This window comes from Pristiophorus japonicus, chromosome 14 (genome assembly GCF_044704955.1).
Source record: "Pristiophorus japonicus isolate sPriJap1 chromosome 14, sPriJap1.hap1, whole genome shotgun sequence".
NCBI classification, from domain to species: domain Eukaryota; kingdom Metazoa; phylum Chordata; class Chondrichthyes; family Pristiophoridae; genus Pristiophorus; species Pristiophorus japonicus.
The window spans coordinates 63,817,677-63,830,644 of NC_091990.1; the positions used below are offsets into that span (position 1 = coordinate 63,817,677).

Consider the following 12,968-nt stretch of genomic DNA (forward strand, 5'->3'; position numbering starts at 1 on the left):
GGAGCCATTTAATATTGTTCATAACAACCTACAAGGTCTGGTCGTGACTGTGGAGCAATCTGCTAGCTGCATCTATGTCACATACACAATTGATTAATCTGAACTTCAGTCCACCATGGCATATGTACTAGAGTCCCTAGTGCCAAGAGATATTTTGCACAGTGGAAGTAACTCTCATGAATGCTCACACTGCTCGAACAGAGTCCTGACAATAGAGGTCGAGGTGCAGGGGGCAGCCCAGACATTTGTCAACGACAACAACTTGCATTAATATAGCAAAATGCCTCAAGGCACTTAACAAGAGCGTTAGCAATAACATTTTTGACATCGAGCCACAGAAGGACTTGGTCAAAGAGACAGGTTTTATGGCACATCTTAAAGGAGGAGAGAGAGAGAGAGAGAGGGAGGAGAAAAGGTCTAGGGAGCTTAGTGCCAAGGCAGCTGAAAACACAGCCTCCAATGGTGGTGTGATGCCAAAATTGGAGGAGCGCAGAGATGTCAAAGGCTTGTGGAGCTGTAGAAAGTTACAGAGATAGGGAGGGGCGAGGCCATGGAGGGATTTGCAAACAAGGATGAGGATTTTAAAATTGAGCCATTGTCAGACTGGGAGCAAGTGTAGGTCAGCGAGCACTGGGTGTTGGGTGAACAGGTTAAGATATGGGCAGCAGAGTTGCGGATGGGCACATGTTTATGTAGGGTGGAAGATGTGAGGCCGGTCAGGAGAGCATTGGAATAGTCAAGTCTAGAGTAATAAAGGCATGAATGAGCATTTCAGCAACTGATGAGCAGAGGCAGGATTGGAGTTGAGCAATGTTACAGAGATGGAAATAGGCAGTCTTCGTGATGGAGCGGCTATGTGGTCGGAAGTTCATCTCAAGGTCAAACACAACACCAAGTTTAAGAACAGTTGCCAGGGAGAAGGATGGAAACGATAGTCGGGAAATGGAGTTTGTGGCGGGGACCACAGACAATGGGGTGGAAATTCGGTCGCTCCCCTGTTGTGGCGTTAACCCAGGCAGAGCGGTAATTTTAGCGCCTTGAAAAAGTTTGCGCCTCCCGCCAAGAAATTTGTCTGAATCGACGATGAGCTGAAGGTGCCGCAAAATCAGCTGTTACACACTTGACCTAGGGGGCGCTAAAGGAAACATAGAAACATAGAAAGTAGGTGCAGGAGTAGGCCATTCGGCCCTTTGAGCCTGCACCACCATTCAATATGATCATGGCTGATTATGCACTTCAGTACCCCATTCCTGCTTTCTCTCCATACTCCTTGATCCCGTTAGCCGTGAGGGCCACATCTAACTCCCTTTTGAATATATCTATGAACTGGCCCCAACAACTTTCTGTGGTAGAGAATTCCGCATGCCCACAACTCTCTGAGTGAAGAAGTTTCTCCTCATCGCAGTCCTAAATGGCTTACTCCTTATCCTTAGACTATGACCCCTGGTTCTGGACTTCCTCAACATCGGGAATATTCTTCCTGCATCTAACCTGCCCAATCCCGTCAGAATTTTATATGTTTCTATGAGATCCCCTCATGCTGGCGCTAAATTTTTCCAACCCATCGCACATGCTCAAATCTCCGATTCCAATCCCGGGAAAAGCCGAGTCTTAAAGGCGCAGCATGTTACTGACCTTAGAGCAGGAAAATGGAGGAGCAGGGAGGAAGGCAGAGAGCGCACCATTTCTCAGCCACGGTCCTTGAGGCCTTGTTGGAGGCTGTGGAGAGGCACAATAATGCCCTACAGCCTGAAGGGTGATGAAAGCCATTGCCAAGGGTGTTCAGGATGCTGTGGAGGGAGGTGGCCCAGCACGTCTCTGCCTGCGACATGGCCAGGACAGCTACTCAATGTCGCAAGAAATACAGCAACCTCACTAGGGTCGTCAGGGTGAGTACATTAACCTTGCAATGTGTTCACGTGAGCCTCACTGTCTGACACAATGTAAAGGCTTTACACTGCACATCCCTTCGTTATGTGCACCAGGCCTTGCTCCTCATTGCTGGGGACACCCTAAAAGCTCGCTAAATCAGCCCCATGCTGAGACTTGAAATGCTCAGAAAAAATTCGCAAGCATGTACGTCACAGAGCTCGTATTTCAGCTTGTGTGTAGAATATATATTTCTTAAAACCATCAGATTAGTGATGAACCAAAACCTGTGGAGGTGAGAGGAATAGGCTGGCATGAGAGTGAAAACTGGGGTAAGACCACTCCAACCCCCGAAACAAATGCCCAATTCCAACCCAAAAGAAGGTGCAATCCTCAGCCCCCTCCATTAGATTCCAACGTAACTTGCTCCCACGTATCCATTGTTCTTTATGTATAACAATCATCCGAGTCCCTCAATTAGATTAGTCATGTGTACTACATAAAACACGGAAACAGGCCATTCGGCCCAACCAATCTGTGTTGGCATTACCTTCCACACAAGCAAATAGTCCTGATCACATTTACCCACCCTGTTCCCATGTCCTTTTGTCCCTTTTTCCTTCATCCACCTATGCAACCTAATCTTCACTGCTGACATACTGCCACAACCAGTAACTCTGGAAGCAAATTCCACAGCCTGACAACTCTCCGTGAAGACGTTTCCCCTGCTCTCTGTTCTAAATCTCTTACATTCAATCTTGCATCGTAGCCCCTCATTCTTCACCCCGCAACTAGTGGAAGCAGTATGCTTCTATCTAACAATCCCACCCTTTCATAATTTGAAACATTTCGATCATTTTGCCCGTAATCTGCATTGTTCTAAAGGAAAAAAAAAACCCAGTTTATCTTTGTATTTGGATTTCCTCACTACAGACAACATCCGAGTGAAACTGCATTGTACCCTCTTTCAAGCCTTATAGGGCCCAAGTTTCGGGCCGCGCCTAGAACGGCGCAGCCCCGACCTGGACGCCCGTTTTTCACGCCACAAAGTGCGCCTAAAAAAAACTTACAGATTTTCCGGCTCCCTGCAGGTACTCTGTAGCCGGGCGCGGCGCAGCATGAGCTGTAGGGGGCGGAGCCAGGTTCCTGCGCTGAAAACAGTGCCGGGACCTCTGCACAGGCACGCTACAGTGGGCGTGCATGTGCAGTAGCTCCAGGTGCCCAAAACTGTGTGGGAGGGGACCGAAGCACGCAGCCCCTAGCCCTGGCCGAATGGCCTCACTGGGGCTGCGTGCATAAGGCTCCTCCCACGGCCAGCTCCTGCTTCCTCCCGACCCGGGGCTCACGCTTCCCCCCTCGGACTGGACCCGACCCGCGCTTCCCCCCCGCCGCCCCCCCCCCCGGCCCCTGGACCCGACCCCCCGGACTGGACCCGACCCGTGCTCCCCACCCCACCGAACCTCCCTCTCCCCCCCCCCCCGACCCGAACCAAACCGACCTCCCTCCCACCACCCCCCCGACCCGACCCGCGCTCCCGAGCCCCTCCGCCCCCCCACCCGGACCAGACCCAACCCAACCTGACCTTCCTCCCCATGCACCGACCAGACCCGACCTCCCTCTGTCCCACCCACCGCCCCCCCCTACCCGAACCGACCCGACCCACGCTCCCTCCCTCCCCGAACCAACCCGACCCGACCAGACCAGACCTCCCCTCGACCCCCGACCCGACCCAACGCCACCTACCTGTAAATCTGGTGCTGGGGATGGGCCCTGCCCGAAGTCTTGGGCCCGGCCGGGCCGGCCCGTTCAGCCTCCCGTCCCCTTCTCCTTTCCCACCCATCTTCTCCTTTCCCCCCCCCTTCTCCTTTCCCCCCTTCTCCTTTCCGCCCCCTTCTCCTTCCCCCCCCATCTCCTTCCCCCCCTTCTCCTTCCCCCTTCTCCTTTCCCCTTCTCCTTTTCCCCCCTTCTCTTTTTCCCCCCTTCTCCTTTTCCTCCCTTCTCCTTTTCCCCCCTTCTCCTTTCCCCCCCTTCTCCTTTCCAACCCCATCTCCTTTCCCCCCCCTGCACCTTTCCCCCCCTTCTCCTTCCCCCCCACCTTCTCCTCCCCCCCACCCTTCTCCTCGCCCCGTACCCTTCTCCTCCCCCCCACCCTTCTCCTCCTCCCCCTTCCCCTTCTCCTCCCCCCCATTCCCCTCCCCCCTTCCCCTTCTCCTCCCCCTTCCCCTTCTCCTTCCCCTTCTCCTCCCCCCCTTCCCCTTCTCCTCCCCTCCATCCCCCTTCTCCCCCATCCCTTCCCCTTCCCTCCCTTCCCCTTCCCTCCCTCCCCTCCCCCTGTACCCCCTCTCTCCCTCTACCCCCCTCCTCCCCCTCCCCTCGCTGTCAGAAACACAGACACTGACAGACAGAGAGTGAGAGACAGACACAGACAGACAGACAGAGAGATAGAGACACTGACAAAGACACACTTGGGGGGGGGGGGGGGCTATCCCAGCACGCTGTTGGAGGGCTCCCGGTGCTGCAGTCGGTAAGTAGAAAATGTTTTATTTATTGATTTAAAAAAAACATTATTTCTTATTAATTTTTTTTGATTGATTTATTGGTTGATTTATTGATGTTTTTATCATTTATTATTGATGATGGCTCTTTATTTGTAAAACTGAAGTGTTTAATGTTCGTAAACTTCCCTTTAAACCGCGCCCCCCCGCCTCCATTCCCTACGCCTGATTTGTAACCTACGCCTGATTTTCTAAAGTGTAGACAAGGTTTTTTCGAGCATACAAAAATCTTCACTTACTCCATTCCAAGTTAGTTTGGAGTAAGTTTTCACTGCCGAAACTTTGAAAACAGGCATAAGTGGCCGGACATGCTCCCTCTTGGAAAAAAAAATTCTGTTCCAAAGTGAAACTGTTCTAACTGACTAGAACTGGAGCAAACTAAATGCCGAGAATTTGAATTTCTAAGATACTCCGTTCTACACCAGTTGCTCCAAAAAATCATGAGCAACTGAGGCCGAAACTTGGGCCCTATAGTGTGGGGCTCAATACTTGTATAGGTTTATCATTCATTTTATTACAGCCTTATCATTTGGCAGATGGAGTGTAATGTTGGAAAGTGTGAGGTCATGCACTTTGGCAGAGCCAAAGAGCCAAGTTATTATTTAAATGGAGAAAGATTGCAAAGTGCCGCAGTACAGCAGGATCTGGGGGTACTTGTGCATGAAACACAAAAGGATAGTATGCAGGTACAGCAAGTGAGCCGGAAGGCCAATGGAATCTTGGCCTTTATTGCAAAGGGGATAGAATATAAAAGCAGGGAAGTCTTGCTACAGTTATATAAGATATTGGTGAGGCCACACCTGGAATACTGCATGCAGTTTTGGTTTCCATATTTACGAAAGGATATACTTGCTTTGGAGGCAGTTCAAAGAAGGTTCACTAGGTTGATTCCGGAGATGAGGGGGTTGACTTATGAGGAAAGGTTGAGTAGGTTGGGCCTCTACTCAGTGGAATTCATAAGAATGAGAGGTGATCTTATCAAAACGTATAAGATTATGAGGGGGCTTGACAAGGTGGATGCAGAGAGGATGTTTCCACTGATGGGGGAGACTAGAACTAGAGGGCATGATCGTAGAATAAAGGGCTCCCCATTTAAAACAGAGATGAGGAGAAATTTCGTCTCTCAGAGGGTTGTAAATCTGTGGAATTCGCTGCCTCAGAGAGCTGTGGAAGCTGGGACATTGAATAAATTTAAGACAGAACTAGACAGTTTCTTAAACGATGGAATAAGGGGTTATGGGGAGCGGGCGGGGAAGTGGAGCTGAGTCCATGATCAGATCAGCCATGATCGTATTAAATGGCGGAGCAGGCTCGAGGGGCCGTATGGCCTACTCCTGTTCCTATTTCTTACGTTCTTATGTTCTTATCAACCCGAGGTGCTGCTTTTAATGTCCTGTGGATCTATATCACCAGTTCCTTCTGCCTTCCATAGCATTCGAGCCGAGGTTAAGTGGATCATTCAGAGTATAATTACTGTACTGCTGTTATTTCCAAAATGCATCACCTCACACTTACTGACATCGAATTCCATCTGCCACTTTTTAGTGCATATTACCAATATTCCTTTGCAGCTTCCTTTGGTCTTCTAAAGAATAGACTATGTCGGTTTCATCTGCAAATTTCAACACCACGCCTACTAGGCCTAAGTACAAATCATTGGTGTACATATGAACAGAAATGACCCCAGAACTGATCCCTATTTGACACACCTACCCACATCCACTCACTCTGAAACACTGGGCAGAGCATGTGCCACACACGCATCAGTGCCAGCCGGCAGTACAGTTGGAGAGCAGCCCAGTTTTAATTTATTTGTGGGTAAGGAGGAGCTGAAGGGCCATAAATACAAGATAGTCACTAGCAAATCCGATTAGGAATTCTGGAGATACTTCTTTACCCAGAGAGCGGTGAGAATGTAGAACTCACTACCACAGGGAGTAGTTGAGGCAAACAGCATAGATGCATTTAAGGGGAATTTAGATAAGTACATGAGGGAGAAAGGAATAAAAGAAGTATGTTGATGGGGTTTATTGCAAGGGGGATAGAATATAAAAGCAGAGAAGTCCTGCTATAACAGTACAGGGTATTGGTGAGGCCACACCTGGAGTACTACGTGCAGTTTTGGTCTCCGTATTTAAGGAAGGATATATTTGCATTGGAGGTTGTTCAGAGAAGGTTCACTAGGTTGATTCTGAAGATGAGGGGGTTGCCTTATGAAGAAAGGTTGAGTAGGTTGGGCCTATACACATTGGAGTTCAGAAGAATGAGAGGTGATCTTATCGAAACATATAAGATAATGAGGGGGTTCAACAAGGTGGATGCAGAGAAGATATTTCCACTCATAGGGGAAACTAAAACTAGGGAACATAGTCCCAGAATAAGGGGCCGCCCATTTAAAACTGATATGAGGAGGAATTTCTTCTCTCAGAGAGTTGTAAATCTATGGAATTCTCTGCCCCAGGGAGCTGTGGAGGCTGGGTCACTGAATATATTTAAGGCGGAGATAGACAGATTTTTGAGCGATAAGGGAATAAAGGCAGGGAGGTGGAGCTGAATCCATGATATTGAATGGCGGAGCAGGTTCAAGGGGCCAGGTGGCCTACTCCTGCTCCTATTTCTTATGTTAGTTGAAGCAAGGTGGGAGGAATCTCACGTGGAGCATGAACACTGGCATAGACCTATTGGGCCGAATGGCACTATTACTGCTGTAAATTCTGTGGGGGGTAAATTGCCCCATTCTTTAAGGCCCGTTACCTCCTTCAAATTGTCAGACTGCTTTTCCGACATCCAGTTATGGATGAGCAGAAATTTTCTCCAATTAAATATTGGGAAGACTAAGGCTTTGGTCCCTGCCACAAACTCTGTTCCCTAGCCACCGACTCCATTCCTCTCCCTAGCATCTGTCTGAGGCCAAACAAGACTGTTTGCAACCTCGGTGTCATATTTAACCCTCAAATGTGCTTCCGGCCACATATCTGTGGCATTACTAAAATCGCCTATTTCCACCTTCGTAACATCGCCCGCCTCCGCCCCTGCCTCAGCTACCACTGCTGCTGAAATCCTCATTCATGTCTTTGTTACCTCTAGACTTGACTACTCCAACACACTCTGGCTGTCCTCCCACATTTTACCCTACGTAATCTCGAGATCATCCAAAGCTCGGCAACTTGTGCCCTAACTCGCACCAAGTCCTGCTCATCCATCACCCCTGTGCTCGCCGACCTACATTGGCTCCCGGTTAAGCAACGCCTCAATTTCAAAATTCTCATCCTTATTTACAAATCCCTCCATGGCCTCGCCCCTCCCTATCTCTGTAATCTCCTTCAGCCTCACAACCCCACGAGATGTCTGCACTCTTCAAATTCTGCCCTCTTGAGCATCCCTGATTATGACTGCTCAACCATTGGTGGCCGTGCCTTCAGCTCTCAGGACCCTGAGCTCTGGAACTCCCTCTCTAAACCTCTCTGCCTCTCTACCTCGCTTTCCTCCTTTAAGACGCTCCTTAAAACCTATCTCTTCGGCCTTAATTTCTTTTTATGTGGCTCGTTGTCAAATAGAAACATAGAAAATAGGTGCAGGAGTAGGCCATCCAGCCCTTCGAGCCTGCACCACCATTCAATAAGATCATGGCTGATCTTTCCTTCAGTACCCCGTTCCTGCTTTCTCTCCATACCCCAAATGTTTTTGTTTTGTCTTAAAACACTCCTATGAAGTGCCTTGGGACGTTTTACTATGTTTAAGGCGCTATATAAATACAAATTGTTGTTGTTGGACTTTTTCCCAGAACAGTTGGATCTTAACCTTATATTGTGGTCACTACTCCCAGGGTGCTCACTCCTGCTCAGCTCATGTACCAGATTTTTTTTATTCAGGACCTAGAAATGCCTCTCCCTCTTGTTGGCCTACTAATATACTGCTTGAGCAAGGAGACCATTCCCATTTCTCCATTTACTGTCCCAATTGATAAGTGGATCATTAAAATCTGCCAGACGATAATTTTGTGGTTCTTACTCATCTCTATAATCTGACTGCAGATTTTCTCCTCCATTTCCTTCCCACAATTTGGAGGTCTGTAATACACCCCTACTAATATAACAAGTCCTTTTTATCTTTGAACCCCTGAATGGCCTAGATCTAATTTTAAGATTATGCCTCTTTGTTCTGGACCCGCACACCAAAGGAAATTGTTTCTCTACCTTATCAAATCCTTCAATTATCTGAAATATCTCAATTATTTAATCCGTTTTGCCCCAGTATTATTCTGGTGAATCAGCGATGCACCCCTTCCAAGGCTACGATATTTTTCTTGAGTTGCGGTACCCAGAACTGAATGCAGTACTCCAGATGGGGTCTCACCAGAGCTCTGTATAGCTGTGACATAACTTCCACCCCTCTGTATCCCAGCCCTCTTGAGACACGTTCAACTGCGCTGTAAATTACACTGCTCAGAATATCTCCTGGTTCCAACATGTGGGCACCGACGTAATGTTGTTCTATGGCAGATCGGTGACCTCGTTGTGGTGAGTGAGGCACGTTCTTCAGAAAACTGGGACTCAGAACCCTGTTGCAAACAAGCCCAGTGTGGGAGGCCCATTCATGATGACGCTGAGTGGCAAAGAAAAGGAAGGTAAAATGTAGAACTAGCATTGAGTTCCCTGTCAACTTATCCAAAATCTGGTGGTGCACATTGCGGCTCCAACATGCCGGGGGACAATTGCCTGCACAGTGAGCTTCTAGTCTCATGTGTGCCATCATGAGAGGGCATTGAACAGAGTTCAGGCTCTTGCACTTACACACATCCTAGTAGTCCATGGGTTGCCTGTCTGCTGCTAACGAATGGATGCATTGTGCAAGGAAACCTGAGGGGATTTAATGGCAGAGGGAATGTAATCAATAAATTCAGTAACTGCCTTTCCAAAAACTTTTGTGTTAACTAATTTCATTTGTTTGTTACTTTCACAGAGGAAAAGATTGAGGTACTCCGATCTTGATGTTGAGGTACGAATTATCATAAGTTAACTGCAATTAGTAAAATAGTAATGTTATTACTCTTTTAGCAAGAGCATCCTGAGTTATTCTGAGACCATACAGAATAGAGAATTCAAATTCAGTATCAAATATGATCAGAGACTCACAGCTGTAATTTAGTCAAGCACTTCAGATGATGTCATTAAGCATAAGGTTACAGCTCAAGTCACTTATGAACATCTGTCGAGTCTCCAAAACTAAATGACAGCTTTTAACTCGCAAAGTATCTGTGAATTTATATCCGACAGTATAGAGACAATGTACAACACATAGCTACACTGCTAGTGAAATAGTTCAAAAGGGAAAGTCTTGCTGGAACAACCTCATTGAATTCCTTGAAGGGATGATAGAGATAGTAGACAAGGGTAATGCATTTGATGTAATACACCTTGATTTTCAAAAGGCCTTCGATAAGGTAGCACATAATAGACTAATGAATAACGTCAAAGCATGCAGGATCAGGGCACAAGCTGCAAGACAGAAAGCAGAATGTTGAGTAAAGGGTAGCTATTCAAAGCAGCAGAAGATGAGAAGTGGGGTTCCACAAGGATCAGTGCTAGGACCACTGTTGTTCACATTATCCATTTAGACTTTGGAATCAAAAACACAATTTCTAAATTTGTGGCCAACACCAAATTGAGGAGTGTAGTCAAGACTGAGGAGGACTGCAACATATTACGAGAAAACATTAATAAAGTTGCAGAATGGCCATCTAATTGGAAAATGAATTTTAACATTGATGAGGTATTATATTTTGGTGAGAAAAATAAGGAAGTCACATATTACTTGGAAAATAATAATCTAGATGAGGTAGAGGAGCAAAGGGATCTGAGAGTACAAATACACAAATCACTAAAAGTAGTGACGCAGGTTAATAAAGCCCCCAAAAAAGCAAACCAAGCACTAACATTTATTTCTAGGGGCATAGAATTGAAAAGTAAGGAAGTTAAGCTAAACTTGTATCGAACCTTGGTCAGCCCATACTTGGAGTACTGTCTACAATTCTCGTCGCCATATTATAAAAAGGTTATAGAGGCATTGGATGCAAAAAAGATTTACAAGGATGATGCCAGAACTGCGAGGTTATAACTATCAGGGAAGGATGAACAGGATGGGTCTCTTTTCTCTTGAAAAGAGAAGGCTGAAGGGTAATCTAATAGAAGTCTTTAAAATTTTTAATGTTTTTGATAGAGTAGACACAGAGAGAATGTTTCCACTTGTGGGGAAGAGCATAACAAAAGGCCATCAATATAAGATAGTCACCAAGAAATCAGAATAGGGAATTCAGAAGAAACTTCTTTACCCAGAGAGTGAGAATGTGGAAACCCACTACCACAGGGAGTAGTTCAGGCAAATAGTATCGATGTATTTAAGGGGAGGCTAGATAAGCATATGAGGGAGAAGAGAATTGAGGGTTATGCTGATAATTAGATGAGGAAGGATGGGAGTGGAGCATAAACGCCGGCATAGACTGGTTGGGCGGAATGGCCTCTTTCTGTGCTGTATATTCTATGTAATTCTATGAGTACTGTGTTAATACCAGTATTGTGGTGACCAAAGCATATGTTGCTTTCCTATTGGCCTTAGAGGAGTGCTTTTGTTTCTTGTTTCCAATATGTTCGGCACTCAGCAGCAACCACAATGGAAACTTGACAGATTCACTAAGACTGCTTGGTGGGACCTCCAACAAAATGGTTTTCCTTGCAGTCAATCTGAGCAAATCTGCATTAGTGTTGACACTGGGTATCCCTCTGAGGGCAATACAAGAACAGCTGTAGATCATGAGATTTGCATCTCTTCTTCGTCCTTTAGCTGTGATTAGGTGATTTGAATATATACAATTCGAAAAGAACAGTTGACTCTCAACGTGCCGATTGTAGTATTTTCCTCCATTTCTCACGCAGTCTCTCCATCTCATTCACAGTGAGGTAGTAGAACATCTCTTTCTCGCTATCTCTTGCTCTCTCTCTTAATCACACAGAGCCTCTCTATCTCAGTCACATGTTGTTCACCACATGATTACAGATATCGTGGAGGCATGAAAATTCATCAACTGCTTTTAAGGGTTTTGGTGACAATTTTTCCAAATGTAAAACTTGTGTAGAATGGACAGAGAAGCCATAGGGGCCAAAATTGTCCCTCTGCGAAAGGCCCGTTAGCGCCTCCAGGATGCGATAAGGACTTTTCGCCCGGGGGCAGGCGGCAGAAGCGACCCGGCCGGAATTACTCCTGGGATGGCGACGGCGAAAACGGCTTTGCGCCGCGCCCCGTAATTTTCGCCCCGGGTGAGGGTGCACATGGTGATGACATCAGTGCCATGCCGCCGACCCCTTTACACCCCGCAGAGGACATTTCTCCCGCGGGAGCAAGGTTGGTATGGGGCAATGGTTCGCAAAGCTGTGGTGGCTGGGACGCCCTTCCGCCCTTAAAGGGGAGGGCCTTATGCCGCGGCCACCATCCTTTTATTTGTCAGCTGACTTTGCGGTCGGCCCAACAATGGCGGCAACTAGTTCGATCGGGCCACCAACATGCAGCTTGGCATCCCTTCTTGGGGTGAAACCTCCCGTGGTGGCCCAGTGGCTGCTTGGAAAGCATCTGCAGTGTTTGCAGCGTCCCTCCCCTTTAAAAGAAGGGGAGGTGAATTACGCCCCCGATACCACCCCACAGATTTTTTTGTTTCAAAGACCTCAATTCTGGGACATTTAATTACCCATCTCACCGGGCGCTAAATTTTCATTTAATTCGAATTGTGCGCCCCAAACGGTGCGGGGAGCAATTTTGCCCCATACTGTCTAGACTCTCTGTGTGCCTCACGTCTACTGCTGTTCTCTAAGGTTCCCCTGTAGCTCCAATATACCATTCCTGCGGTTTTCATATTTCCAAACCTATTCTCCATCTTTATACCTCTGAGATCCCACCTTCTGCTGTTGCTGAGCCTCCAAAGTGCCTTTGCTGTTGATAAAGCATGATTTCATCTGTGAAAACTCAATTATCCATTAGCACCCTAAAAAAAAAATCAGCAGCCAACCGCCAATTTAATGAGACCTTAGTTTTCGTTACAGTTTCATTCCATTGCATCCAGCTATTTTGTTAAATCCCCAGCCTTCCTGATGAACCCTTTGATGAAATACTGTGCCCTGTCATTCTCACTCTTACAGTCACAAGAATTACAAGGCTGAGCTATCAATTACAGCAAAATTCTTTTCACTCACACTGAAGATTATAAATACAGGGATGAAGGATCTTATTTCTCTCGATTAGCCCAAATAATGCTCCCCTCCCCAAGTTTTCAACAACCGTCATAGTGCTAACTACCACTACAATCATTTACTCATCAGTTGATTAACCCCATTCAGTTAAACTGACAGATATTAGCGTGATTTCAATCAGTGAAATTGAAAGGGACAATGGATTTATGATTACATGTAGTTGTAGCTATTGTAGTGATTGCAACTGAAAACTCTTGGCCTAGAAATTTGAGTGGGCTGGAAAACCGGCTAGGAGGACCTGGGCCAC

At 46.9% G+C, this 12,968-nt stretch overlaps 1 protein-coding gene across 5 annotated transcripts in view; it reads left to right on the plus strand.

Moving 5' to 3' along the window:
- LOC139279927 (adhesion G protein-coupled receptor B2-like) overlaps positions 1-12,968 on the plus strand; it is a 1,236,268-nt gene that overhangs the window by 1,206,424 nt on the left and 16,876 nt on the right. For all 5 annotated transcript variants that reach the window (XM_070899255.1, XM_070899259.1, XM_070899256.1 and 2 more), the window contains one exon: positions 9,387-9,422. In XM_070899255.1, coding sequence (XP_070755356.1) covers positions 9,387-9,422 — 36 coding nt within the window. The remainder of the gene's footprint in view (positions 1-9,386; positions 9,423-12,968) is intronic.